The sequence below is a fragment of the Sceloporus undulatus genome, chromosome 1, assembly GCF_019175285.1.
Source record: "Sceloporus undulatus isolate JIND9_A2432 ecotype Alabama chromosome 1, SceUnd_v1.1, whole genome shotgun sequence".
NCBI classification, from domain to species: Eukaryota; Metazoa; Chordata; class Lepidosauria; order Squamata; family Phrynosomatidae; genus Sceloporus; species Sceloporus undulatus.
In genome coordinates, this window is record NC_056522.1 from 25,607,342 (window position 1) to 25,632,193 (window position 24,852).

General features: G+C 41.6%; 2 protein-coding genes across 3 annotated transcripts in view; both read left to right on the forward strand.

Moving 5' to 3' along the window:
• The window catches only part of LOC121927769 (cullin-9-like), a 109,609-nt gene extending 95,558 nt beyond the window's left edge, over window positions 1-14,051 (forward strand). Inside the window, exons 32-41 of the mRNA XM_042461638.1 lie at window positions 1,637-1,777; window positions 3,820-3,984; window positions 4,090-4,253; window positions 5,728-5,821; window positions 6,612-6,686; window positions 7,766-7,876; window positions 9,359-9,476; window positions 11,590-11,723; window positions 11,863-11,954; window positions 12,667-14,051. Of these exons, the coding sequence (XP_042317572.1) occupies window positions 1,637-1,777; window positions 3,820-3,984; window positions 4,090-4,253; window positions 5,728-5,821; window positions 6,612-6,686; window positions 7,766-7,876; window positions 9,359-9,476; window positions 11,590-11,723; window positions 11,863-11,954; window positions 12,667-12,874 (1,302 nt within the window). The 3' untranslated portion in view covers window positions 12,875-14,051. The remainder of the gene's footprint in view (window positions 1-1,636; window positions 1,778-3,819; window positions 3,985-4,089; window positions 4,254-5,727; window positions 5,822-6,611; window positions 6,687-7,765; window positions 7,877-9,358; window positions 9,477-11,589; window positions 11,724-11,862; window positions 11,955-12,666) is intronic.
• Window positions 14,052-24,636: 10,585 nt separating this feature from the next.
• TTBK1 (tau tubulin kinase 1) overlaps window positions 24,637-24,852 on the forward strand; it is a 157,300-nt gene continuing 157,084 nt past the window's right edge. For both annotated transcript variants that reach the window (XM_042445382.1, XM_042445383.1), the window contains exon 1: window positions 24,637-24,722. The gene's annotated coding sequence lies outside the window, so the exon portion shown is untranslated. The remainder of the gene's footprint in view (window positions 24,723-24,852) is intronic.

Below are 24,852 nucleotides of genomic sequence, written 5' to 3' on the forward strand. Positions count from 1 at the left end.
GGCCGCTAGGGGCCTCTTATAGGGATGGCGGAGTTACCCGCCCAAAAAAGTTGCAGAATAGTCCTTGGTTCTGCCCAGAGATTCCAGAAGTTTCCGAGCATTGCTGCGCAGGCACAGAATAACCCATTTGTGTGAATTTGCAGATGACCACTCGAAGAAACACAGTTACAGGTGAGCAACCTGTCCATTCCAAAAATCTAACCTTGATTATACCATTTTAAATAAAGAGCAGTATTTTACAATATCATTGTATTTAATGGGACTTGAGCATCTATGGATTTTGGTATCCATGGGGGTCCTGGAACCAAATCCCAATGGATACCAACAGTCAACTGTACATAGAATCATAGAATCGTAGAGTTGGAAGAGACCACAAGGGCCATCCAGTCCAACCCCCTGGCATGCATGAACTCTCAATCAAAGCATCCCTGAAAGATTGGAGATGCTTTGATTGAGAGTTCCTGCATGCCAGGGGTTGGACTGAATGGCCCTTGTGGTCTCTTCCAACTTTACGATTCTATGATTCTATGTACAGTGGACTGATGGTATCCATTGAGATTTGGTTCCAGGATCCCCCATGGATACCAAAATCTATGGATGCTCAAGTCCCATTAAATACAATCATATTGTAACATGGTGCTCTTGGGTATTGAATACAGAGAAGGTACAGATCCATAACTCTAGACTGAGTGTCACCTGATGCTGGAGATGGGACTTGGGGGGCTTTTGGGGTGAGACTTCTTTCCCCTGCCCTCCTGGGCCTTCAGCTGCCTCTCCAGAGATAGCTGAAGGTCCCGGGGGGTGGGAGGTGGGTGAAGAAGAGGAACAGGTGTGCCGGGAAGGAGGAGGAACAGACACATGCACCCACCCACCCCATGCCTTCCCAGGCCTTCAGCTGCCTCTCTGGAGGCATTTGAAGGCCTGGAAAGAGGAGGCACAGTCTCACCCTTTGAGACGGCAGAAAACAAACCTGCGCCTATCTTTCTGTGATGACCCTTGAGCTATTTAATGAGTGCAATCATGTCACTTCTCAGTCTTCTCTTCACCAGCTGAACAAGCCCAGCTCTTTCGACCTTTCTTCATATATTTTGTTCTCTTATAATCCCTAGTGCCTTTCTCTGAAACTGCTCCAACGTGTCTGTTTCCTTCTCTAAATGAGTCACCCAGAACTGAAATATAATGGGACTGTTTCTTCCCTCAACTTGGAAACTGTGTTTCTATTAAGCCAGGCTAAAATAGCATTTGCCTTAATTGCTGCACATCACACCAATGGTTCATGTTCAATTTATGATTGACAATAATCTCAAAGTCCTTTCGCATGTAGTACTGCTGAACCTTGTATACCCTCATCCTATACCTCTGCTGTGTTGAAGAGTATTTGCCCTAGGACAGAATGAGGCAATTCTTTTCATTCTATGTTCACCCAGTTTGCTTTGGGATTCAAATTACTATGTTCACATTCAAATCTATGCTGAAATATTGTTGTCAATCTTCCCCTACCGCCACCCATGAAATTTATTTGTAAGATTTAGCAAATGATTTCTTGCTGCTCATGGTGTAATTGTCTGCAGCTATTTCGAACTGAGCAACCCATTTCTTTTTCTCTCCCCACTTTTTCTTTCCTTTTTTCCATTAGTCCTGCTGGAATGAATACTTGGCAACTCGGATTGAACAAAACCTGATTTTGAATTGCATATGTCCTATATCTGATTGCCCTGCACAACCCACTACTGATTTTATCCGTTCTATTATTTCTTCCAAGGAGGTCATCGCCAAGGTAGGCACAATAACTTTAATGTGTAGACTTAACCCACTGAATCACTGAAGGTGATTTTTTAAGAACCAGATTTGTCCTTACAAAAGAATACCTTTCACCGCCATAGAATATGTCTGCCATTAGTAGATTATGCTCTTAATTCTATTTTTTCCATGTATGTTAAATCTCCTATTAACCAAGTTATTAACCAACTTTAAGACATCCTTACTATGTCCATTTTGCATAACATCTTGTTTCTTTGTTCACCAATTTTTGTATTTTCATCCAGTAATCTGATTAACATTCATGACATACAACATCCTTAGTATTATAGGTTAACAGATACACATCTCAAAATGATACTGCATTGTGATTGGAATTATGATAGACAGATAAGCTACTGATAAATATACCAAGTAGGCTTCTTAAGTCCCACTGTTTTATTAACCTAAGCCAGTGATGGTGAACCTTTTACAGACTGAGTGCCCAGATCCCACTTATTTGTTGCAAAGTGCCACGTCCCTCTGGCTTTCTAGTAATAAACTCTGGCAAATTCTGTGCTAGAGTGACAGCATGTGTGCCCACAGAAAGGGATCTGAGTGCCGCCTCTGGCACACATGCCATAGGTTTGCCATCACTGCTCTTCTCTGGTATTAAAATTTTTTAATTTATTTATTTTTAAAATCAAGAGCAGCGCTTCTGTCTTTTGAACCAAAAGCCAAGCCTTGGAATCTTAGCAAGAGAAGCACTAGTTACGATGCTATCAGAAGGAATTGCAGAAGAGAAACTAATTGCTACTCTTAGAAGTATCTTTAAAAGAAGTCACAATATCTACTAGAAATGGGCTTCTAGTCATCTCTGTTTTTGTTCTTTTAAAGCTAGGCCAGCCTTTAGTGAGCTGAAAATTGGTCCCTGGACCCCTGGTTTAAATTATGTTGACAGATTCACTATCTTCCAAATATCTCCATATTGCATGAAATAACCTTTCCTTGTTGGATACCATGCAATTTGGCCATAAGTTTCACTGATACAGAATCACAGAATTGTAGAATTGAAACGAACACCAAGAGTCATTTAGTTTAGTGTCCAGATGCAGGATATGGTTGTTTGTCACATTTTGTCAAGCATATCAACAGAATCTATTGTAATTTCTGTTTAGTAGCAATTAACATTTTTAGTATTAAAATCATATTCTCATGTAACAGATGTTTCTAGTTTTTTGATACAGGCCTTGTAGCTTCGGGGGTTAATGAGTTCATCCAACTATTTATACTACATGTTTAATTTCATCTAATAAACAAACCAACACACCCTTCAGTTATGTGTAAAGTTGCCTTTATTTTTACTAGACTTTCAGAATTTCAGATTTTGTATGCTGCAGTTATTCTTTATTTCCTTGAAAACATTTGGTTAAGAAATTAGGACTTAAAACTTTTCTAAAGAGAGGGCATGTCAGTTATAGAATGCCCTTCCCAGGATAGTCTGCCTTGCCCCATCTTGCTATATTCTAGATGGCAAGGTGAATCTTTCTTTGTTTAACCCCCCCCCCCCCAAATACAACATTAAAATATAATGCCCTGGTGGCACAGTGGTTAAATGCCTGTACTGCAGCCACTCAGTCAAGACCATAAGGTTGAGAGTTCAATACCAGCAAAAGGGCTCAAGCTCGACTCAGGCTTGCATCCTTCTGAGGTCCCTAAATGAGTACCCAGAATGTTGGGGGCAATTAGCTTACAGTTGTAAACCACTTAGACACGGCTAGTCCGGTGTGAAGCGGTATATAAATGAAGCTGTGTGTTTATATTTAAAAAAATTATTTAACCAGACAGTTAAAAATATAAATACCTCAAATGATTTAATAATTTAATTGCACTTTGTTATGTTGCTTGTTTTGTTTGTATCTTTCATTGTTTTACCTGCTTTGTTGTTGGTCTCCATATGTTTTTTTGCTCAGCCTTTCATAATAAGTCTCAAAATTTTTCCAAGCTTGTTGCAAGATTAGAGTTAGTAGTGACATTTTGCTTGAGAACCCCAAAACCCATTTCTGTGTTTGCTCTCTGCAGTATGAGAAAGCACTTTTGAGAGGTTATGTTGAATGCTGTTCAAACCTCACATGGTGCACCAACCCTCAGGGCTGTGACCAAATCCTTTGCAAGGAAGGACTTGGTTGTGGAGAAGCCTGCTCAAAGTGCTCTTGGATTTCCTGCTTCAACTGCAATTTCCCTGAGGTAAGGATAAGATAAGGATTGGAGGAGGAACTTGCTGTTTCCTTTACAAGACCATTACTGTGGGTTTTTGCTTTTCATGCAGTTCAGGCTCTGTATCTCTTGCAGGCTCACTATCCTGCCAGCTGCAGCCACATGTCCCAATGGATGGATGATGGTGGCTTCTATGAAGGGATGACTGTGGAAGCCCAAAGCAAGCACCTAGCCAAACTCATTTCCAAACGCTGTCCAAGTTGCCAAGCTCAGATAGAAAAAAATGAGGGTTGTCTACAGTGAGTAACCTCCCCCCCCCCCCCGTACTATTTGGTTTAAATGGCAAGATTTTGGGGGTGAGCTTTTTGGATATTAGATCATTAGTTGTACTAATGCTAGCTTGCTGATCTGTCCTGTTGCATATTCTGTGTCAGAAAGATCCCCAGGAGGGAGGAACTTGAGGGGTGTTCAGAAGGGGTTCAGCACTCCCTTTCTTCTTGCACCTTCAGTGCTGCAAATTTCCTCTTCTGATAATCAGCTAGTACCCACTTGGTCATTTATGAGGTGAGAAGTTGCAGGACAAACAAAAGAAGAGCCAGGACACATTGGTTTGCCAGTTCGTTTATGAGATATACAAGGATTTGATTCAATCCTGGGTTTTAATGATTCCAAGAGTATTCTGATCATATTTTTGAGATGTTCTCAAGTTAAATAGATGTAACTACAGTAGCTTCTGCTTCTGAAACAGATGTCGGGAGGAGATGCTTTGCCATGGTGACTAAAAGAGATTAGTATTCTGTCATTCACTAAAGAAAAGGTGAAGCAACAATTTCATGGTCTCTTAATATCTGTCTTTACAAAAATGCATTTAATAAAGGATTTACTGCATTGATTTCTTAGATCTAAAAGGTGGTTTTGAAAATCAGCTACAGTGAACTCATTAACTAACTACACATATAATAGATAGTGTAGTTACCCATTGGAGCACTTCCCTATAAAATGTGGAGTGGTTCATTCATCATTCAGAATTCTTTAATAAAGTCTACATATGGTTCTTAGATGCAGCTTACCTCAATCAATGTTTATACATACAGTGGTACCTCGGGATACGAAATACCCAGGTTACGAAATTTTCGGGATACGAAAAAATCCCATAGGAAATCATTGTTCCGGGTTACGAATGTTTTTTCGGGATACGAAGAAAATTTTTGGTGCTTTTTTCGGCTTTTTCGCACGAAACGCGGCTTTTCCCCATTAGCGCCTATGGCAATTCGGCTTACGAAGGCTTTTCGGGTTACGAAAGCGGCCGCGGAACGAATTAATTTCATAACCCGAGGCACCACTGTATAAAAGTCTACCTTGAGTCCAAAATCAAACTATATATTACACTACAGCCATGTGGAATCTTAACCAAATGGCCTCTTCTCTGCTGTGAAGTGCTGTTAGGAGGAGGCACTTAGGAAGGGATAGCAGATTGGGGCAAGATAGGTGCTTTCACCTTTTTTTATTCTTGGTTGTTTCCTCCTGAAATCCTACCACAAACCATAGCAGAGCCTTATCTGGGGAGTCAAAAAGTATCTGGAAGAACTGAGGGAGCAGCTTGAGGAGTTCTTCTTCATTACATTTTTTTCATAGTCATTCTCTACCACAAAATTCTGCTTTCTGCAAACGTGTAGTGAGGAAAGAAGGGCCTGCTCCACCATATATATTTGACAAATGAAGTTTCATGCCACAACATCAAGTTAAACTAATTGTTATTTCCATTCCATACAGTATGACTTGTGCCAAATGTAACCATGGATTTTGCTGGCGTTGCTTGAAGCCTTGGAAACCAACCCACAAGGATTATTATAACTGCTCTGCTATGGTGAGTGTATGATCCGTGGCGTCACTAACTTGGGTGTCACTCGGTACGGAAAGGGAGTGTGCATACCCCTCTGTTCTCTGGCTTTTCCCCCTAGGACGAATCCTGGGCACAGAGCAGCAGGCAAAGGTGTGCATGCACCCTCCTGAACCAGAGTTGGAGGAGGGCCCAACCGGGTGTTACTCCTCTTCTGGGTGTCACCTGGCGAGGTCTGCATCCCCCCTCATAAACAAATCTTGATTTTGCCATTTTATATATAGGGGACACCAATTGACTATGCCATTTATTTAATGGGACTTGCGTCTCCACAGATTTTGATATTCATGGAGGAGGGTCCTGGAACCAAACTGCAGTGGATACCAAGGGCCCACTGTATCCTGTCATATGAATCTCTACTTTCATTGAAATTATTGGATAAGACCATTCTATGGGAATCATCAGTAGAAGAAGTGTAATAAGGGGAGGGATATTTCCATAGTGGGGATCACCCAAACACCCATGGGAATTTAATTAGTGCCAATACTACAATCTTTTCTGCACCCTGTTCAATAGCTTATTATTTGCCCAAAGATATTATTTGATTATATTGTTTCCCCTTGTTATATGGTGTATTGTTTACTACTTCTTGAATTTTTATTGCTGATTTTTAATGAACTGTATTGCATTTATAATGTAGAATGTTTATGCCTGCACATGGCTCTAGATTCAATTTTGGATGAAGAGTAAACATTTAAAAAGGAACCAGTAGTGCATGTTTTTTCCATGGTAAGTATTTTGCATTTCCTTCCCTCAGGTGAGCAAAGCAGCTCGTCAGGAGAAGCGTTTCCAAGACTATAATGAAAGATGCACTTTCCATCATCAGGCAAGGGTGAGGCTCCCTATCCTGTACTTGAATCTGCATCTCACTACTTGTTTCATCACACTGTAGGTCATCTTAGTCTGCTGCCATTATTAGCTCAAATCAACAAGTTCAGTGAAAGCCTTAGTAATATGGCATCACCTCATCCAGTGAGGAAAGATCCTCAGGAAAGAGTTATTTCTTGGTTCAGCATCTGAGAATGAGACTGAATATTCTTGATACCACCATATGAACAGTAGCCCTGCTAAATAGGCCACATAATTTTTCCTTGTAGCAGAGCAGATCTCTTGCAGCTTTTCTTTTTGGAGGAAGGCTGTTCCAAGTTAAAGTCCCTTAGGTTAAAGAACTTTTGAGATCATTGTAAAGAATTTCACCTCTCAAAACGTAAGATTTGGCTCTCTCACTCTTCCCGCTTTTTTAGGAAGGGTCTAAACATTTTTCTTCTTCATAACCTCAGATATGAAGGGACCTTTGGAAAAGAAGAGGTTGGACTGAAGAATCCTTTTGTTTAGTATAATCCAGTGGTTGTGGGAGGGGGAATATGTTTGGTGAGAAAGCACACTCAGAAAGCTTTGAGAAGCATCATGAAACTCTAAGCTTCTAAAGATCGTCTCCTTCCCTCTGTTTACATGGAGTATCAGTTTCCCATACGTTATGCTTAAGCCAGCAACTGAACAGATCTCTGTAGAATTTCATTCTGTATCTTAATGTATGTGGAGGTGGGGTTGACTATTAGAGGACAGATATTGAATGATCCTTGGCTAATTTAAGAAGTTACATGTTCAGATATTTAAAAATAAATGTGTCTAAAAAGAATAGATGCATGCTCCTCATTAAGTTCTAGTGATTGTGATGGGTCAAAGAATTCATAAATAGCTGAACCTAGTACTAGTGGTAGAAATTTGCTATAAATTATATAGATAGATAGATAGATAGCGCAAACATAGAAGTTAAGTCATGTGAACTGTGTGTCTAGAAGAGCCAGTTGGCTAAGCAGTACTGAAAGAGTTAGGATAGTTTCATGCGTCACATGATTCACAAAGAACAGCAAAGAGAAGAAATGGGGCTGTTGGTTTTTTTTATTTCAGGAATTTGCTATGAACTTGCGAAATAGGGTTTCCACTGTCAGTGATGTGCCACAGGTTCGGACTTTGAAATTTGTTGTTGATGCCTGCAAAATGCTGGAACAGGCACGAAAAGTAAGTAAATCATGCAGGGAAATATTGTGGGGAGGCCTCTGTTATGCATATACTGTACAGTGCTTTCACTGGCTAAGTTAATATTTTAACTTAGTATTTTTAAGGATTTTACATTTTTTACTAGTTCTTATTAATGTGGTATTTTAATTGTGTTTTACAATTGTTCTGTGTTGTTGTTTTTAAGCATTGTGAGCTGCCTTGGGTCCAATTTGGAAGAAAGGTGCTGTATAATTAAAATAAAATATCGATATGAAGTAATAAGAATGTAAGAACCCTAGAATGCAGCCAGCAATAAGGATGTCCAGTATGGGTCATGAAATAGATTGCTGAAACCATGGCCTGTTACAGACAGCCAAAATAAAGCTGCTTCGAGTCACAGTGGAGATATGGTGTTTCAATGATGCATGCGTCCTAAGAGTCCAGAAGTCGCACCAAAGCCATGCTCCAGCCCTAAGGACTGGAGCATGGCTTTGGTGTGGCTTCTGGACTCTTAGGATGCATGCATCATTGAAACACCATACCTCTACTGTGACTCGAAGCAGCTTTATTTTGGCTGTCTGTAACAGGCCCATGCCTGCATTGATTGTAGTACAGACTTTTCACTTCATCTGAGGTCTTGAACCTGCAGCTACTTTCAGTAAATACCTATGTGCAGACAACACAGGAACCTGTACCTTCTGTAGATTAAAACTTTTCTAGCCCAATATTGTTGATGCTGATTGGCAGCCGCTTCCCAGGGTTTGGTATAGGATTCTTAGCCAGGTAGATGTTAAGGATTGCACTGAATACGAAATGTGATATACCACTGATTTTGCCTTACTGTCATCAACCTCAAGTTTTTCCTCTTCTGACTTGCTCAAGGTTGCCCAGACTCATAAAAGAGTGCTCCATTCTGTATATGATTATGGCAGACATAGCACAGAGAAAGCTTAGTACGGTATTATGATATAGTAGTAGCTAGCCACTTTTTATTATATTGTGTATGTGAGAGAGGGGGGGGGGGAATCAAATCCATGCAATAGACTTTTTCCTTCCTCTCCTTCCCCTTGCAGCACCTCTCTCCTATAATATGTTCTAAAATGTCTCCCAAACATCTAAAAACGGTTTGGGAAGGGCATCTCCTCCCAGAGGGCTAGCATGGTATAGTGGTTTGAGTGTTGGTTGACGACTATGGAGACTAGGGTTTGAAACCCTGCTCGGCAATGGAAACCCACTGGTTGACTTTTGACAAGTCACACTCTCTCAGCTTCAGAGGAAGGCAGTGGTGGCAAACTTCTGAACAATATCTTGATTTTTAAAAAACCTGATAGGTTTGCGTTAGAGTAAATTGGAAGGGACTTGAAGGCACACAACAAATAACAATCTTCCTCTTCCCATTCTGTTGTCTGAAGTGTTCTATTGGCTGAGGAGCATTAATTGGTCTCCACCTTGTTCCCACTTTTTTCTCTATAATATGGTGGTGTGACATATGTTCTTTTTCAGGTACTAGCTTACTCTTGTGTGTACAGCTACTATAATCAAGATACTGAAAAGATGGATATCATGGAACAGCAATCAGAAAACCTAGAGTTGCACACCAATGCTCTGCAAATCCTTTTGGGTCAGTAAAAGTAATTGAGCCAATGTTGCCATGCAGATGATTGACACTGCCTTTAAAAGACAGGTTGATAAAATGCCAATACTGTGGACAATAGAAAACACTGATTATTAGGAAAGACAATTAAGAGTATTTTCTCATTACCATCATACTGGATCACTGTCATCCATATACCTGGGCTGGCTTTAGCTCTGTGGTATGAGAGCTTCTAAAAAACTTACATACTCGTATGTAAGTCAACCTCATGTATAATTCAAGGGTAGGCTTTGGGGCCAAAATTAAGGATTTTGATATAACCTGTGGTTAACTCAAAGGTAAAACCTAGGGGCATGTAGCAAAGGATGTGAAGGATGAAGCAAAGGAAAATTATGCCAGAGAGCCTACAAAATTCCAGCAGGCATAAGTATTTGTGCTGGATGGATGAAGAGGGAACTATGGTAAATGGTGGCTGTGCAATGTGTGGGGGAGGCGATCTGCCATGGGCAGGGCTAAGAAAGCATGCACATGTCAAAAAGGTTGTAGTGGAAAAGCAAAGAAAATGGCAACTATGGTATCTTAGCCATGATTATAGCCTTTAACTTTAATGTGAGAACTTTGCCTGATTTTAACCCAGAAAAGCTAACAAATGTACACAATGTCTTATGCAAATCCTTCAAAGCTTGACTCCTAATTGCTGGAATAACATTGTTGAAAACCCTCTTCTCTGAGTAGAGTGGTGAATAACAGAGCTTAATCTGTTCCAGGAGAATCTGAAATAAATACCAAGCCTCTTTACTCTCTCAGTGGTCCTTTGAAGGGAGGAGCCAAAGAGCCACTGCCGGTGCCATTTTCTGCCCAGGCATTCAGAATGGCCAGAAACAGCACCAAGGTGGACAGAACAGAGGGTGGTCAGTGCTTCTTTTAGGTTCTTCCAGGATGGAGTAAGCTCTGGCCTTTTGACACTCTATACAGAGAAGGGAATGGTTCCTTTTTTTGATAAGAGTTGAGGTACAGTACTTACTTGATCTGTGGATAAGTCTAATCAGGTGTTTTAACTAAAATTTCTAGACTTACACATGGCTATGTGCAGTAGTTACATATTTTTAAATATACCACTCAAAGTATTGTTTATCTCTGACTGTTCAGATAGTTAGTTCTGTTATGAAACTTTGGCTTGCTCAGACTTTTACCCCATGGTGATTTCATAGCTTGCTCTGCCAGTCTTCCCCAGTCTGAAAAGCATTAAATAAGAAATCTACGAAAAGTAGTCTATAGAAATGTTTGTAACTGGAATAATATACCTGTATTAATAATGAAACCGAGCCCTCTTTCAAGCCTGTATTCTGTTGGGGGGTGGGCTGTAGACTGCTATCAGAGAGCAAGTTATTAAGGTGAGAATACCAGTGTTTGTTTCCAGCTTGATTTCTATATGCCTTGTTGGTCCCCTCTCTGCTCTCTTTTTACAGTCAAAGGCCTTTTTTTTCTTAAACAGGCCTCCAGCATTTACGTTTTTGATTAGCTTTTAATTGGTTCTGATAGAAAGATATTTAAAATATGTTCTTTACTATGTTTTGAATGTACTTTTAACTTTTAAATTAATTTTTAATTGGATTAGTTGTCCTTTTAAAAAAACTTTTGTACTTTATATCATAATAGCTATTTTGTTTTCACTTATATAGAAAGCTAATTTGAGTTCACTATTAGGGGAAAGGCAGGATATAAATTAATTAAATAAGCCAGTAGTATACTGAGATTGATGATTTTTCCCCTTCTTCCACCAATCCTTTCTAAACTCACTGCCTCTGTGAATTATAGCTATCAGTATTCTTGTTTTTACTCCATAACAAGCAAGAGAAGAGAGTAAGCAAGTAGCAAGGTGAAAATGACATTTTTAATTCCTTTCTGTCCAATTATGGGAATAGTTTCTCAGTAGCAAAGCAAGACAAAAATGGAACAAGGGAGGGAGCAACACCATTTTGCATTGCATTTCTAGATTTATTTGAAATTGACAGCAAGTGAGGCAGAATGAAACCACTATGCTTGTCTGTAACTCCTGTGGATTAGCTGATTCTGCTTTACTTGTGATTGCTTCGACTTTGCCTGAAGCTGAAAAATATTGTTTTTTCCTTTATTTCAGAAGAGACATTGCTGCAGTGCCAAGATCTTGCTTCTTCCATACAGCTGCTCAAAGCAGAACATTTTAATACAGGTCTAGAGTTGGTACGCAGGATCCAAGAACGACTCCTTGCAATTTTGCAGCATGCTACCCAGGTGAGGACTATATTTTTTCCCAGCAGGAGTTAAATGATAGATAGATAGTAGAAAGGCACACATGGATTCTTAATTAGTGTCATATGTTCAGGAGGGAAACCTCTGGTGCTAACATTTGACTGTTCTTTTTACATGGCAGGATTTCCGAGTGGGGTTTCAGACCCGACAAAGTTCTGAACAGATGGAGGTGAAGTTATCCAATGTGCCTAATGCTACTTCTGCATATAAAGAGTGAGTTTTCTTTGAAGGGTTTATCAGGACAATGGGACCAGGTTGTGATCATTTTTATGTTCTTGAAGATGCAGTACTGCTCATGGTAGCATCTAGTGTAAGGGATCCTTCTCTTGTTGAAATATTTAATCTGTGTTGCCTAGGCCAGGATGCACTTTCTCCCAATGTGTTCTGAGATGCCCTGTCTTTTGTAGAGTTCAGTTTTCTGTTTTCTACAATGAGCCAGGCTGATTGAAATTCTCTATGACTCAGTGGGTACCAAAAGGTGGTCTTGTGAAGAGGCTCTCTTTGTATCATCCCTTGAGCACTGTCAAGCGTAATAGATAGATCTGTTGCTCCAGTTCTAGCTAGACTTGTAGTAGTTCAAACACAGGACTGCCAAATGTTTAAACACCTACTTATTTTCCTCCAAAGCTGTGCAACTTCCAACAGTACATATTTTTCAACAATCTAGTAGTATTTTTTTCTGTTGGATCTTGGAATAACATGACAATGCTTATTGTAGGTACAGGCTTTTAGCAAAGTCTTCAACTTAAAACAGCTGGAGATAAGAGACTTGCTTGCAGCTTGTTTGTTGTTTGTCTCACAAGAGAAGGATCCACAGGCTACTGGGAATTCGAGAGTTTTTGCCTGAGAGGTACCTGCATCATTATGACTAAGTACGAGATGAAAAGTTTGAAGTGCACTGACCACTTAATTTATTTTTATACAGACTGGTTTTTGACGAGGCATCTGATTCACCTGACACAGATGATGGCAAAGAGGAGGAAGAGGATGAAGATGAGGAGTATGTCCCCGAGTGGCAAGAGGAATATGATGATGATGATCTTGATGATGACAATATTTCCTATGATGATGAATCGGAAAATCTGGAGAGAGATTCTTTCTTTTTTGAAGATGAAGATGATGCTTATGAGTAGAGTTAGCCTTCTGGCACTCCAAATTCTCCACAAAGAATTCTGGAGGAAAATATTGCCTATCATTGACAGCCCTGTTCCTGCTGCATTCTGTACTCTGTTTCTGTCAAAATCAAAACTGACAGGAAGAGGACTAGGTTTCATTCAGGTGGGAGTGAGTAGTATGATAGTTTATAGCAAGGGGCACTGTTCTCTTGGAGATGACTACCTTATGATTTCTGATAAAATGTATGAGGCTGTTGTACCTGGTGAATTCATGTGAACTTCCTCAGAGAATAAGATTATAGAGACTGTCTCTACCCCACTATAGGCCTTGAGAGATTGAGAGTGCCACATGTCACTGGTGTGTGTGAAAAGTTGCACACCACTCTTGCCTGTGTTCTCTGTACCTTATTGCCCATGTTACTATTATGCAGAACTCCTGCCTTGGCAGAACTTACTTGATTTTATAATATTGCCCAACAATGACAAAAATACCAAGAAAGAGTAACAATACAGCCTTATACTTTAACCCAGTGATCTTTATTTCCTGGAAGTAATGTTTCATTGGACAAATAGATCGACATACCAATGCATGTATGCACATAATACATAAAATCTCTTACGGACATGTGTCTACAAGAGTGATTCTAATTTCTGTTCTACCACAATTTTAGAAACTAAAGAGCAATGCTTTTCATTTCACTGCAGTATAGAGCACTCTACTGGATTTGAGTGCACAGAGAGAAAGGTTCTCTTAAGCTACAGAGAAGGCATATTAGGTGATTTAGGTCATTGTGAATGTTTGGTATAAGTGCTAGTGAAATTGTTAAAACAAAATGTCCCAAATTGAGCAAAAGTGACCTGCTCTTGAAGTCACAGGTTGTTCTTTGGGTTGCCGGTGCTCTGAATGGACATGTTTTTACGTGCATCTCTTTCACTGAGATGCAAGTTGTCTGTACTTTTTTTGTTTTTTTGTTTCTTGTCATTGGAATCATTGTCTTCTCTTCCTGAAGATGGAAATTCTGCAGGATGTAGAGGTTCAGAGGTTCATATATATAATATAAATATATATATATATATATGCAGAAGCTGAGATTGTTCAGATTATTATGCTTTATCTTTTCTTGAAAATTAAAAAGAATCCTGACAGAACAAGATTATACAACTTCTGTTTATGAAATAAACAGTTTTTCTTCTATTGTCTTTAGTGTGGTTGTCTTACATTCTTCTTCTTGCTGTTTTCCAAACCTTGCTTTATAAGAAAGATGTTACAAATAAAGCAGGATTTCTACTGGAAGCAGTCACATCTCTCATCCTTTGGCTATAGTTTTGCTGAGTTACCCTGTCACAACTGTACTTCATGGTTTGGTGGGTGACAGTGGAATGTGGGAGGGTTCATCATGTATTTCTTCACATGGCATTACTGAGAAGATACAAGGCTGTTGTACATCCTTACAGCAACGCATATCATCTGGCTGCCAGTCTTTAAAAATAAATCAGCAAAAAAGGCCATATTCTGTAAAACTCGAAACAGTTGTGCCACAATGCCATTTAAGCTAGGAAATTTTATAAATATATGCAATTCTTCATTTTTTTAAATTGGAGACTTTTGTAATTAAATTCATGGTTTTAATTAAGGTGGTAGAAATGCAGTATTTCTGTTCCTCATTTTCCTGTGTCCCACAGCTCTAAAACTAAATTTCCTCTCCCACCAAACTAAATGGTAACATAGGGGCTGTACACACTAAGATGCTATCCCTCAGCACAGGATGTATTTTACTGTCCCTTAGGGGCTGTACACACAGCCCCAAAGGGACAGCACAATGCTGTCCCTTTCCTAGCTGGATCGGGGCCACAGCAATCACATGCCACAGCCCTGATCTGGCCATTTTGCACCCTGAAAAAGGTGTGATAGCTACGGCGCCATGGCTGTACAGCACTCCTTTGGGGGGGGGGGGGTCGTGTGGATGCAGCAGCAGAGGAGTGCTGTGATGAAAAGGCAGAATTACTCAACACTTTCTTTGCCTCAGTCTCTTCAGAAAAGGGTGCTCAACATGAGGATAATGGAGCAGAGGAAAGAATAGGGTTCTCAACAATGGCTCTTTTTCATCCCGGAGAGAAGTGACCAGTGGAGTCCCACAGGGCTCTGTCCTGGGGCCAGTGTTATTCAACATCTTTATCAACAACTTGGATGACAGAATTGGGAGCATACTTATCAAACTTGCGAGTGACACCAAATTAGGAGGAATAGCTAATACTCCAGAGGACAGGATCAAAATTCAAAATGACCTGAATAAACTAGAAAGTTGGGCCACAGCTAACAAAATGAAATTCAACACGGAGAATTGTAAGGTACTGCACTTAGGGCAGAAAAATAAAACGCACAGATATAGGATGAGGGACACCTGGCTGAATGAGACTACATGTGAAAGGGATCAGGGAGTCCAAGTAGACCACAGTGTGATGCGGCAGCTAAGAAGGCCAATGCAATTTAAGGCTACATCAGTAAAAGTATAGTATCTAGATCAAGGGAAGTAATAGTGCCACTCTGTTCTGCTTTGGTCAGATCCCACCTGGAATATTGTGTCCCGTTCTGGGCACCACAATTCAAAAAGGACATTGAGAAACGAGTGTCCAAAGGGGGGGGGGGCGACTAAAATGGTGAAGGGTCTGGAAACCATGCCCTATGAGGAACGCCTTAGGGAGCTGGGGATGTTTAGCCTGGAGAAGAGAAGGTTAAGAGGTGATATGATAGCCCTGTTTAAACATTTGAAGGGATGTCATTCTGAGGCGGGAGCTGACTTTTTTTCAGCTGCTCCAGAGACTAGGACATGGAACAATGGATGCAAGCTCCAGGAAAAGAGATTCTACCTCAACATTAGGAAGCACTTCCTGACAGTAAGGGCTGTTCGACAGTGGAACAAAGTCCCTCGGAGTGTAGTGGAGTCTCCTTCCTTGGAGGTCTTTAAGCAGAGGCTGGATGGCCATCTGTCAGGGATGCTTTGATTGAGAGTTCCTGCATGGCAGGAGGTTGGACTGGATAGCCCTTGTGGTTTCTTCCAACTCTATGATTCTATAATTCTGTGTGCCGTGTGTGGCATGGTGCCCTGGGGGGCGGAGTCAGGGCGTGCGTTATGTAGATGCAACTCCCCGACTTCACCCCCGGCTGGCCTTAATAGCCGGTCTGAAGAAGCCTCATAGTTTTCATTTTCCCTGTGCGCAAGGTACCATTCTTAGCTCATCACAGTGCAAAGCAGGAGCTACAGATAAAGTAAGCCTTCTAAATACATTGGGGTTGAATATGCATAATATGTTGAAAGATGAGAAAATAAATCCTGGAAAGGGGAAGGATAAGGACTGCAATTAAGTATGGAAAAGTGACAGTAAAATACATCCTGTTCAGAGGGCTAGCATCTTAGTTTTAAATATTATTTACAGGCAACTAGTAGTGGGAATAGGTTAATTAGGAAAGAAGATAGAATATCTTATAGTCCTATAGAAACACTGGAGACTTGCTAAAAAGAGACCTACAGTCGTACAACTACCAAACTAGCGTAGAAATTACATGTAAAATGTATTACAGAGCAATTCACAAACACACACACATATATTACTTTGAGTTACTTCCAAACCTTTTAATTGCTTGCTTTGGTTGGAATTAATGCATGATAAAATGTATTCTGGGCCAAGATCTTAAGAATGACTATCATGTTAGAGCAGCCTGGAAATAAATACTGCAAGGTTGAATGAGAGGCACTTGGAACACTTAATAGGCATTGTATGTCTTGTTCTGAACCTGGCTGATATCCTCTGATGACATTACTGGCATATTTATTGTTCTTAATATTTAAATCCCGCTCTCCAGTGTCTAGCTGCCATTCTCAGCATTTTAAAAATTCTGATGCTGTAGAAATTTTTATACAGTCTGTAGGCATCCTTTAATAAAAGTATTATATAAAGAAAACAAAAATAATTACCACACAGGATCTACATAATTCAACCTGGATAATGAAGAATCTGAAATATTTAAAGATCAAACTTTGATCGGAAAGGAGACTGCATTCAAAAAACGAGAAGGCTAGGAATGGGAAGGGCAACCATGAAGGAACGAGACAAGATCCTGACGTGTAAAGATATACAGTACAACTGAGCACTAAAGTTAGAATCGTCCAAGCCATTATATTTCTTATCACCATGTACTGATGTGAGAACTGGATAGTAAAGAAAGCAGATATGATAAAAAATAAACTTGTTTGAGATGTGGTGCTGGAGGAAAATCTCAAGGGCGATTAACTAGAAAGGATGCATTATTGATTTCACATGAAATGATTTTTCTTTCTTTAGGAACATTCTGGCATATATCTTCATTTCTGAGCAAGAAGGCAGACTATAACTAGGGCTCTTAGTATATATTCAATTTGTACATTATCTTGATTTTAGATGTGTGAATTGGCAGTTAGAATGGAGCATTTCGATTCTATATACTCAAGAATGTGTGGGGGAAAAGACTTTACTTTTGCACCTGAAGGCATCAGATTCAGGAGGAGGGATCATCTCTGCTACTTAAGTGCTTTCTCCTGTCCTGCTATTTTGTGGGGCATGGCATTATGGGGTAATGAGCAAAGTCAAGAGGATTTTATGGGTCCCAGCTTAGGCTGTGTTTCTCTTCATTTAGAAGTTGCTTTTCAGTAGCTCATGACACTTTTTCCTGACTTAAGCATCATGTAAATGTGTGTATTAACATTATGTTAGTGCACAGAAAGGTATCAGTGGCTGCCCAGATGTTGGACTCCTACTCCATCAGCCCTAGACAGCCTAGCTAATAGATACTAGGAGTTGTAGTCCAACATTTGGAACATCACAGGTTCCCATCCTTGTTTATTGTTAATTGGGCTCCTATTAGAATTGGTGAGGGCCAAGAGAAGTCTCAAATTAAGAGATACCAAAGATAAATTTTGAAAAACATTTTCCACATCAGAAACTCTTTTAAATTGTTTTGAACCTGCTGAGGGACTAGGCCAATCACAAAAGCTCAGCCAGCTGCGGTTTGCAATTAACATTTCCTAACTAGTAACAGCCAAAAGGAAACTGAATGCTTACTATTTTACTCCTGTAAGTACTTATGCTCAAACCTGCTTTGAACAGATTGTTGCTCCCTTATAAGGATATACTATGAACATTATTTATGCACTTTCATTTCTTAGCGGCGGTTCAAGGACAACCATGATAACTTTGGCAGAATGTTTTCTCACTAAAATGAAAGCATAATTTTTCATCTGGGAGTCCAATTTTTTTTTAGTGTATTATGCTTTAAAAATAAAAAAAATTGACTTCACAGTAGGGAAGTCTGCAATGCTCTTTAAAGAAAACTGTGACAAACTGCCCAAAAAGGGCAGCCTGCCGGTGGCCTTTTTTCCTCCGGAGGGAAGTCGCAGCCGCCAAACCCCACAAAAAGCGGCTTCTTTTTCAGTCGTGCCAGTTACGTCCGAGCGCACCAATGGTGCACTCGTGATGTAACTAGCATGGTGCGACGTGCAGACACTATGCGTCTGTTATGTCTTAATGGTGGCACCCGTGTATACGGGGTGCTGCCATTATGGCGCCGCCAGTATGTGCTAGAGTTTGGGGACATGCGGTTGCCACATGGTCCCTAACCCTAGCTATGCCACCGCCATGCCACAAAAGGGCCGTCTGTCCCATGCCTAAGATTTTGTAAAGGGTGTGTGTGATCTATGTTTATTGATCCAGAATACAGGCATACCTCAGTTGACAAAGAAGTTTGCAAAATCCCTTTATACCTGCCCTTCCCTCCATTTTCTTCTTTGTCCTCTGTCTAGCTGGACATTTTTAGCAGCACTAGCATTGGGAGGATGGTGAGTGAAAGATAGAAAAAACATTGACTTTTAGTGCTAGGTTATAGCAGCATTCTGCAGGGAACAACTAAATAAAGCTTGAGCTGGGAAAGAATATGCTCCTACTATAGCCAATCCTACTGTAGCTGGGTCAGCCAGGAAAAGTAAACAGGAGCAGCCTTCAGAATGCCTTACTGAACCCATGTGAACAGCAAAACCGAAATAAAGGGAAAACAGATCAGCCTGCCTCACACTAATCCCCTTCATATTAAGAAAAGCAACACATAGATTTATAAGTGATCTGGCCAGCTGAATGCAGAAAAAGTGCAGGCTAGTGAAAGGGGAAAAAAATTATCCCTGGATGTATTTTGGAACAAGCTTTGAGGTGTTTTCTAGAAGGCTGAAAATGTTTTTGTCTACTTATGCAAGGCTTATCTGGCTTGCTCCATTTTACTGTGTGCTCATTATTCTGAATAAAGTCAGCTGAAAATTGTTGAACTGTTCATATTTTCTGTTACAGCATAACTTATTCCTATTCCTTCCATGGTAGTTCTGCCTTTGGTACCAAGTTTTCTGTTAAAGAAGTAATACCGCAGGTACACATTACTTTGTTGACTGAAATAATTTAAAGATATAGCCTTGTTAGTCTGTAGAATCAGTATGTAGAAAGATTTTGTAGCACCTTTGAGACTTAGCTGAAAGAAAGACGTTGGCAGCATGAGCTTTTATAGGCTTAAGTCTACTTCCTCAGATGCATTTGGGGAGTAGATTTAAGTCTCCAAAAACTCTTCCCCACGTATATATTATGCCTCTGCCACTTTTATTGGTTTTAATTGTTATGTAATTTTAAATTCTATACTGTTGAATTGTTTTTTAAGGGGGGATATTTTGTATATATGGATGTATTTTAACTCTTGTAAGCTGCTTTGATTGTTTTTAACAAAAAGCAGGATAGAAATAAAAGTTTTATTTATTATTTATTATTATTATTATAGTCTCCAAAGTGCTACAAAATCTTTGTTAATTGAGGTATGCCTATAGTGGGAATTTTGTGACTCTCTTGATATTCTTAAAATTGCATCTCACAACATTCCTCTTCATGGAACTGGCTAGGACTGTTGGGAATTATAGTCCAGCACCTGGAGGGCTGCACAGTTCCACCCAGTTCTTGAATAATACTGTGGGGCCATTCACATTACCTTTTACACTGGTTTTGAAATCGAATCTTCCACATGAAGTTCATATTGGGCCCGATTCTGTCACAATCCATGTCGAGGCTTGAACAAGGAAATGACCCTTAGTGTGGGTTATTGGGAATTGGGCTAAAATCCGTCTTTTCTGAAAAGACCCGGGTTCTGTGAAATATGAACTTGCCCTCGATCATGATCGGGGCAAATTCAGGGAGGGATTAAGGTCAGAGGGCGGACAGAGGTCAGAGCATTCCCTGCCCTCATCCGAGGGGAAGGGGAGGAGGAAAGAGCTGAAGGAAAAAGGGGATCTGGAGGCAAAGGGTGACAGGAGGCAAAAAGGAGGTGACTGACGGGGTCAATTCAGGGCAGGTGGGGGGGCAGAGCAAGACAAGCCTCTGTTATCCATCAGGGACCTTTTCCCTTTGATGTGTATTTTAAAACAACAACAACAATAATAATATTTATTATTTATAAACCGCTTTTCCAAATTTGATCAATTATTTTTCTCTGTCTATGCACATATTCTTTCCTTTGGAATGACTGCTGGATTGCGAATGAATGTTACAAATCAAATGTAATGTTGCAACTTGGCAAATTGATACAGCTTTTGCTAGGGCAGCCTATTATTTCCTTTCAAATGACTGCTGGATTGTGAATGTTACCAATCGAATGTAATGCTTCTCTTTCCAATTATGTAAATTGACAAATTGATAAAGCTTTTGCTAGGAATTCAGGGGTAGCCTAGGGAGAGCAGGAAAAAAAGCATCCTTTTCTGGCAGTCCGAGGTGAGGAATTATTATTATTATTATTATTATTACCTGTGTTTGAGGCATTCCGGGGTGGCAAGGAGTGGGGGATACTGGATGCATTAGCTTGCATTTTGGGGTTGAAAATGGGGCCAAGGGCAGATCATAACCTACAACACTGACCAAATGTCCACAACACACACACACCAGAGGTTTTTAAATTTGACAAGTGTTGCCTTGTCCTTTAAAAAAAGGAAGGGGTGGAAAGCACACTTCTGATGCCCCTATCAGTGCTGGAAACATCACCTATGACCATCGCGGAACTAACTTTGATTGACAGCCAGGCACCTTCACCTTAAACCCGAATTCTCCAAGAGGGCATTTGTGTTAAAATGCCCCTGATTGGTAGTCAGCACTTGCTTCCGGAGAGATTCGGGAGAGGGCCCCCCGAATTTGACCAGTTCCTTCCGGAGCAATGTCGCCGGTGTGAATGAGCCCTGCATCCACTACTATAAACCTCTTTTATGCACTTCTCAGTAGTGAAATCTTGTGACACTTAAGACAAGTCTTTGCCCATGATTTGCTTTAAGGTACAGTTTAGAATTTCTTATGCAATTTTAGTTCATCCTCCTGTTATTGGCGCTCTGCCGGTGCCCGTGTTTGCTGCACGAGGGAGCCGCAACGGACAAACTGCGCGGCTCCCCCGTGCAGCAAAAAGAACCCGCAAAAAGTGTGTTCTTCTTGCGGTGTAGTTGTGATGCCGCAAGGCGCCAATGGCGCACTTGTGGCATCACAACCGCGCCGCGACATGCAGACACTAAGCGTCCGTCATGTCAAAATGGCAGCGCCCATGTGTATAGGGCGCTGCCATTTTGATGTCCCCAGGTGAGGCCTGATTGGATGCTGCGTCCTTGGCCAAACCGTAGTATGTACTGGGGGCGGAGCAAAGGCCCATCTGTAACGGGCCAATGCTACCATTCCATGTGCTGTTTTAAGTGTCTTTGTGCTGCCTTGACAGCTACCCACCACTGCTTTCAAATGGAATCCCTTATCGATGGATATTCACAAAGAAACTAGGGGTCACATCATTTATATCCCTACAGACAGTGTGTATCCAGGAGCTTTGATCTTGTGAATGTGCTTCAGTGCTCCATTCCCTTCATATTTAATTAAATTACTTCTTTAAAACTTATTTGACAAAAAGGGCAAGATTTTGATTACACTCATGTGAGACAATGTGAGACCAGTGAATTGCTATTTTTATTTATATGTATCTCTCTTTCCCCCCAGCTCAGGACTCAAAGCGGTTAAAACATAGCTAAAAATTCACAGTGTTAACAAAAGTTTAAAATGCAATTAAACTATCAAATTGAAACTTGTCAAAGATATATATTAAAAGTAGAAACAACAACCACCTCAAACAAACAGCAAACAGTAAAATCCATCACATTAACCAAAGGGATCTTGTAGCATTTGAAGCAAATGTATCATTTGAGACTAACTGAAAGAATAGTTGGTAGCATAAGCTTTGGTAGACTTAAGATGCATCTGAGGAAGTAGGCTCAAGTCTATGAAATTTCATGCATCTGAAGAAGTAGAATCAAGTTATGAAATATCATGAATCTCAGGAGGTAGGCTTAACTCTATGAAAGCGCATGCTACCAGTTTCTTTCAGTGAGTCTCAAAGATGTTACGTGATCCCTTGCATGCTGATTTTCCAGACTAATAGGGCAACGTCTTCGAATTCCAGCACATTTTGTAAACCAACACATTGCAATAATACTCACAAGTCTCCCGTAGGTGTTTGTTATTGCTGAAGGCATTTTGTGGGGTGTGCTCTTCCTTTGCCTCTCTGTTATCTCCAGGAAGATGAGCAAAGGAGTAGCACCAGTTGCCTCTAATAGTGGGAAGTACCTGGTGTTAGTTACTACTGGCTGCAAAAGTATGCTTCCAAGGTGCCCTTGCGGCGTCAGATTATCACCTGGCGGTGCAGTCAGGACCTTGCAATAGATCATTTTTTAGCTTCAGATGTACGCAGTGTGTCTTCTTTTGGTGGGGAGGCACTTGAGCAGGGTGACCAGATGTCCTAACAGCAAAGGAGGACAAGGCACTATGAAATGTAGGACACCTAACAAAAATGTAGGACATTACAAAACAACAGTGAAAAACAATAATATACAGTTGGCCCTCCATATCTATAGATTTTTTTATCCATGGATTCAACCATTCACAGCTTGAAAATATTCAAAAATAGAGAAATTCCCAAAAAGAAACATTGTTTTTTTTCTATTTTATAGAAGGGACACCGTTTTACTAAGACATTGTATTTCATGGGACTTAAGCATGTTGCCCATCGGAGGTCCTGGAAGCAAACCCCAGTGGATACCAAGGGCCTGCTGTAAATATAATTTTGTATAGTCAGTTTACAGCTAATTACATAACACTGTATTTTATTATCCTTTTCTTATTTTGATTTTTTGATATTTTATTGTCCTGTCCTCACAGCAATGAGGGGGTAGGATGGGTCCCAAAGGCTTGCTCCCAATGCTCAGGGCACATCTGTTTCTCAGAGGGGAGAAGGGCAGCAAACGTGGTGTTTGCTGAATGGGAATACTTAGAAATTACACTTATATACTTAGACATGTAATCTTGACACAACTTAAGGATGCGGTCCTCTGACATGTCCCAGGCCTTCTTATACAAGATGACCAGATGTCACAACCACAAAGGAGGACAAGGCACCTCAAAAAGTAGGGCATGCAAACAAATGTAAGACTTTACAACAAATCAGGTGGGCTTCTTAGCAGTGGCCTACACTGGCCAAATAAAGTGGTTTCTCACCCCTTTGAAGGTGGGGTGTTTAGACGACACAGGAGGCAAAACCAGATGGAAAGTGAAAGGAAGCCATACTCTGGAGCTAAAAACCGGAGCAAAAAGAAGCTGGAATACTCCAGCTCAAGGTGGAAAATGTGTATTACTGCACCAGCATATAAACACTGAGGCAAAGCGAAAAGGCAATGGACAATAATGCAATGGATGTAATCACAACATACACAGAGCAGACAGCCCAATAAGGAGGCATGGGTGAAGAGAGCATGTATGGGGGCCTCCATGATGGCGCTTTGCCAATGTATCCCTAGAGGCATGAGTCCAATGGAATGGCATCTGGGTGGGAAGACAGAGGTAACTGGGGGTCACAGGCGGTGCGTTTGTGCAATGGTGCATGCGCATGGCAGGGAGGTGAACACACTACGCAGCATGGCTTGATGTTTGGTGGTGCAGCCTGTGGGTGCTTGGCCTGCCATGGGACCAAGCCGGGCGGACAGTAAGTGTGGTTTCCTTTCAGAAAACCCCTTTTCCTGCTGCCTGCTCAAAATCAGGAAGAAGCTCCCAATAGTAAGAACTGTTGAAGAGTGGAACACACTCTCTCAATGGAGAGTGGTGGAGCCTCCTTCTCTGGAGGTCGTTAAACTGAGGCTGGATGGCCATCTCTCACAGGGGATGCTTTGGTTGGGAGTTCCTGCATGGCAGAACGGGGTTGGGCTGGATGGCTCCTTGGCGGGGGGGGGGGTCTCTGTCTTCCAGGATGCTGTGAGCTGGGCCTTCTCTCCCTCTGAGGCCGTGGAGGGTGGGGCGTCGGCGGGGCTGCCTCTGCCTCTCTGCCTCCTTTAAGCCGTGGCTGCTGATGTCAGGGTGATGATGCTGCTGCTGCTGCTCTGCGCGCGGTGCATTGTGGGCATATCCCGCCGCCGCCGCCGCCAGCAGCAGCAGCAGTGCCAGTGCCAGTGCCGCCGCCGCCGCCGCCGCTTCTCCTGCTGCTCCTGCCGCGAGGCCAGAGGGCGGGAGGGCGCGGGGAGAGGATGCTCCCCGGGCGGCCCCCTCCGCCGCAGGCACAGCGCCAGACGGGCTCGGGCTTGGCGGGGGCAGGGGCAGGGCCGGCGCCAGGGGACGCTGGGGACGACGACGACGCGCCGCCGCCGCCGCCGCCGCTGCTCACTACCGCTCACTGCCGCACTCTCTGACTGACTGACTGAGACTGAGGGGATGCGCCGCCCTCAGCGAAGGCTGCGGCAGAGACCAGGTGAGAGCGAGGAAACCGTTGGGCGCCACCACCCCAAAACTGGGGGGGGGCTGAGGGGGGAAAGAGGGAAGGATGGTATGTAGGCGCCCCCTCCAGCGAACCGACACTTGGGGGCGTCCAGAAGGGGGAA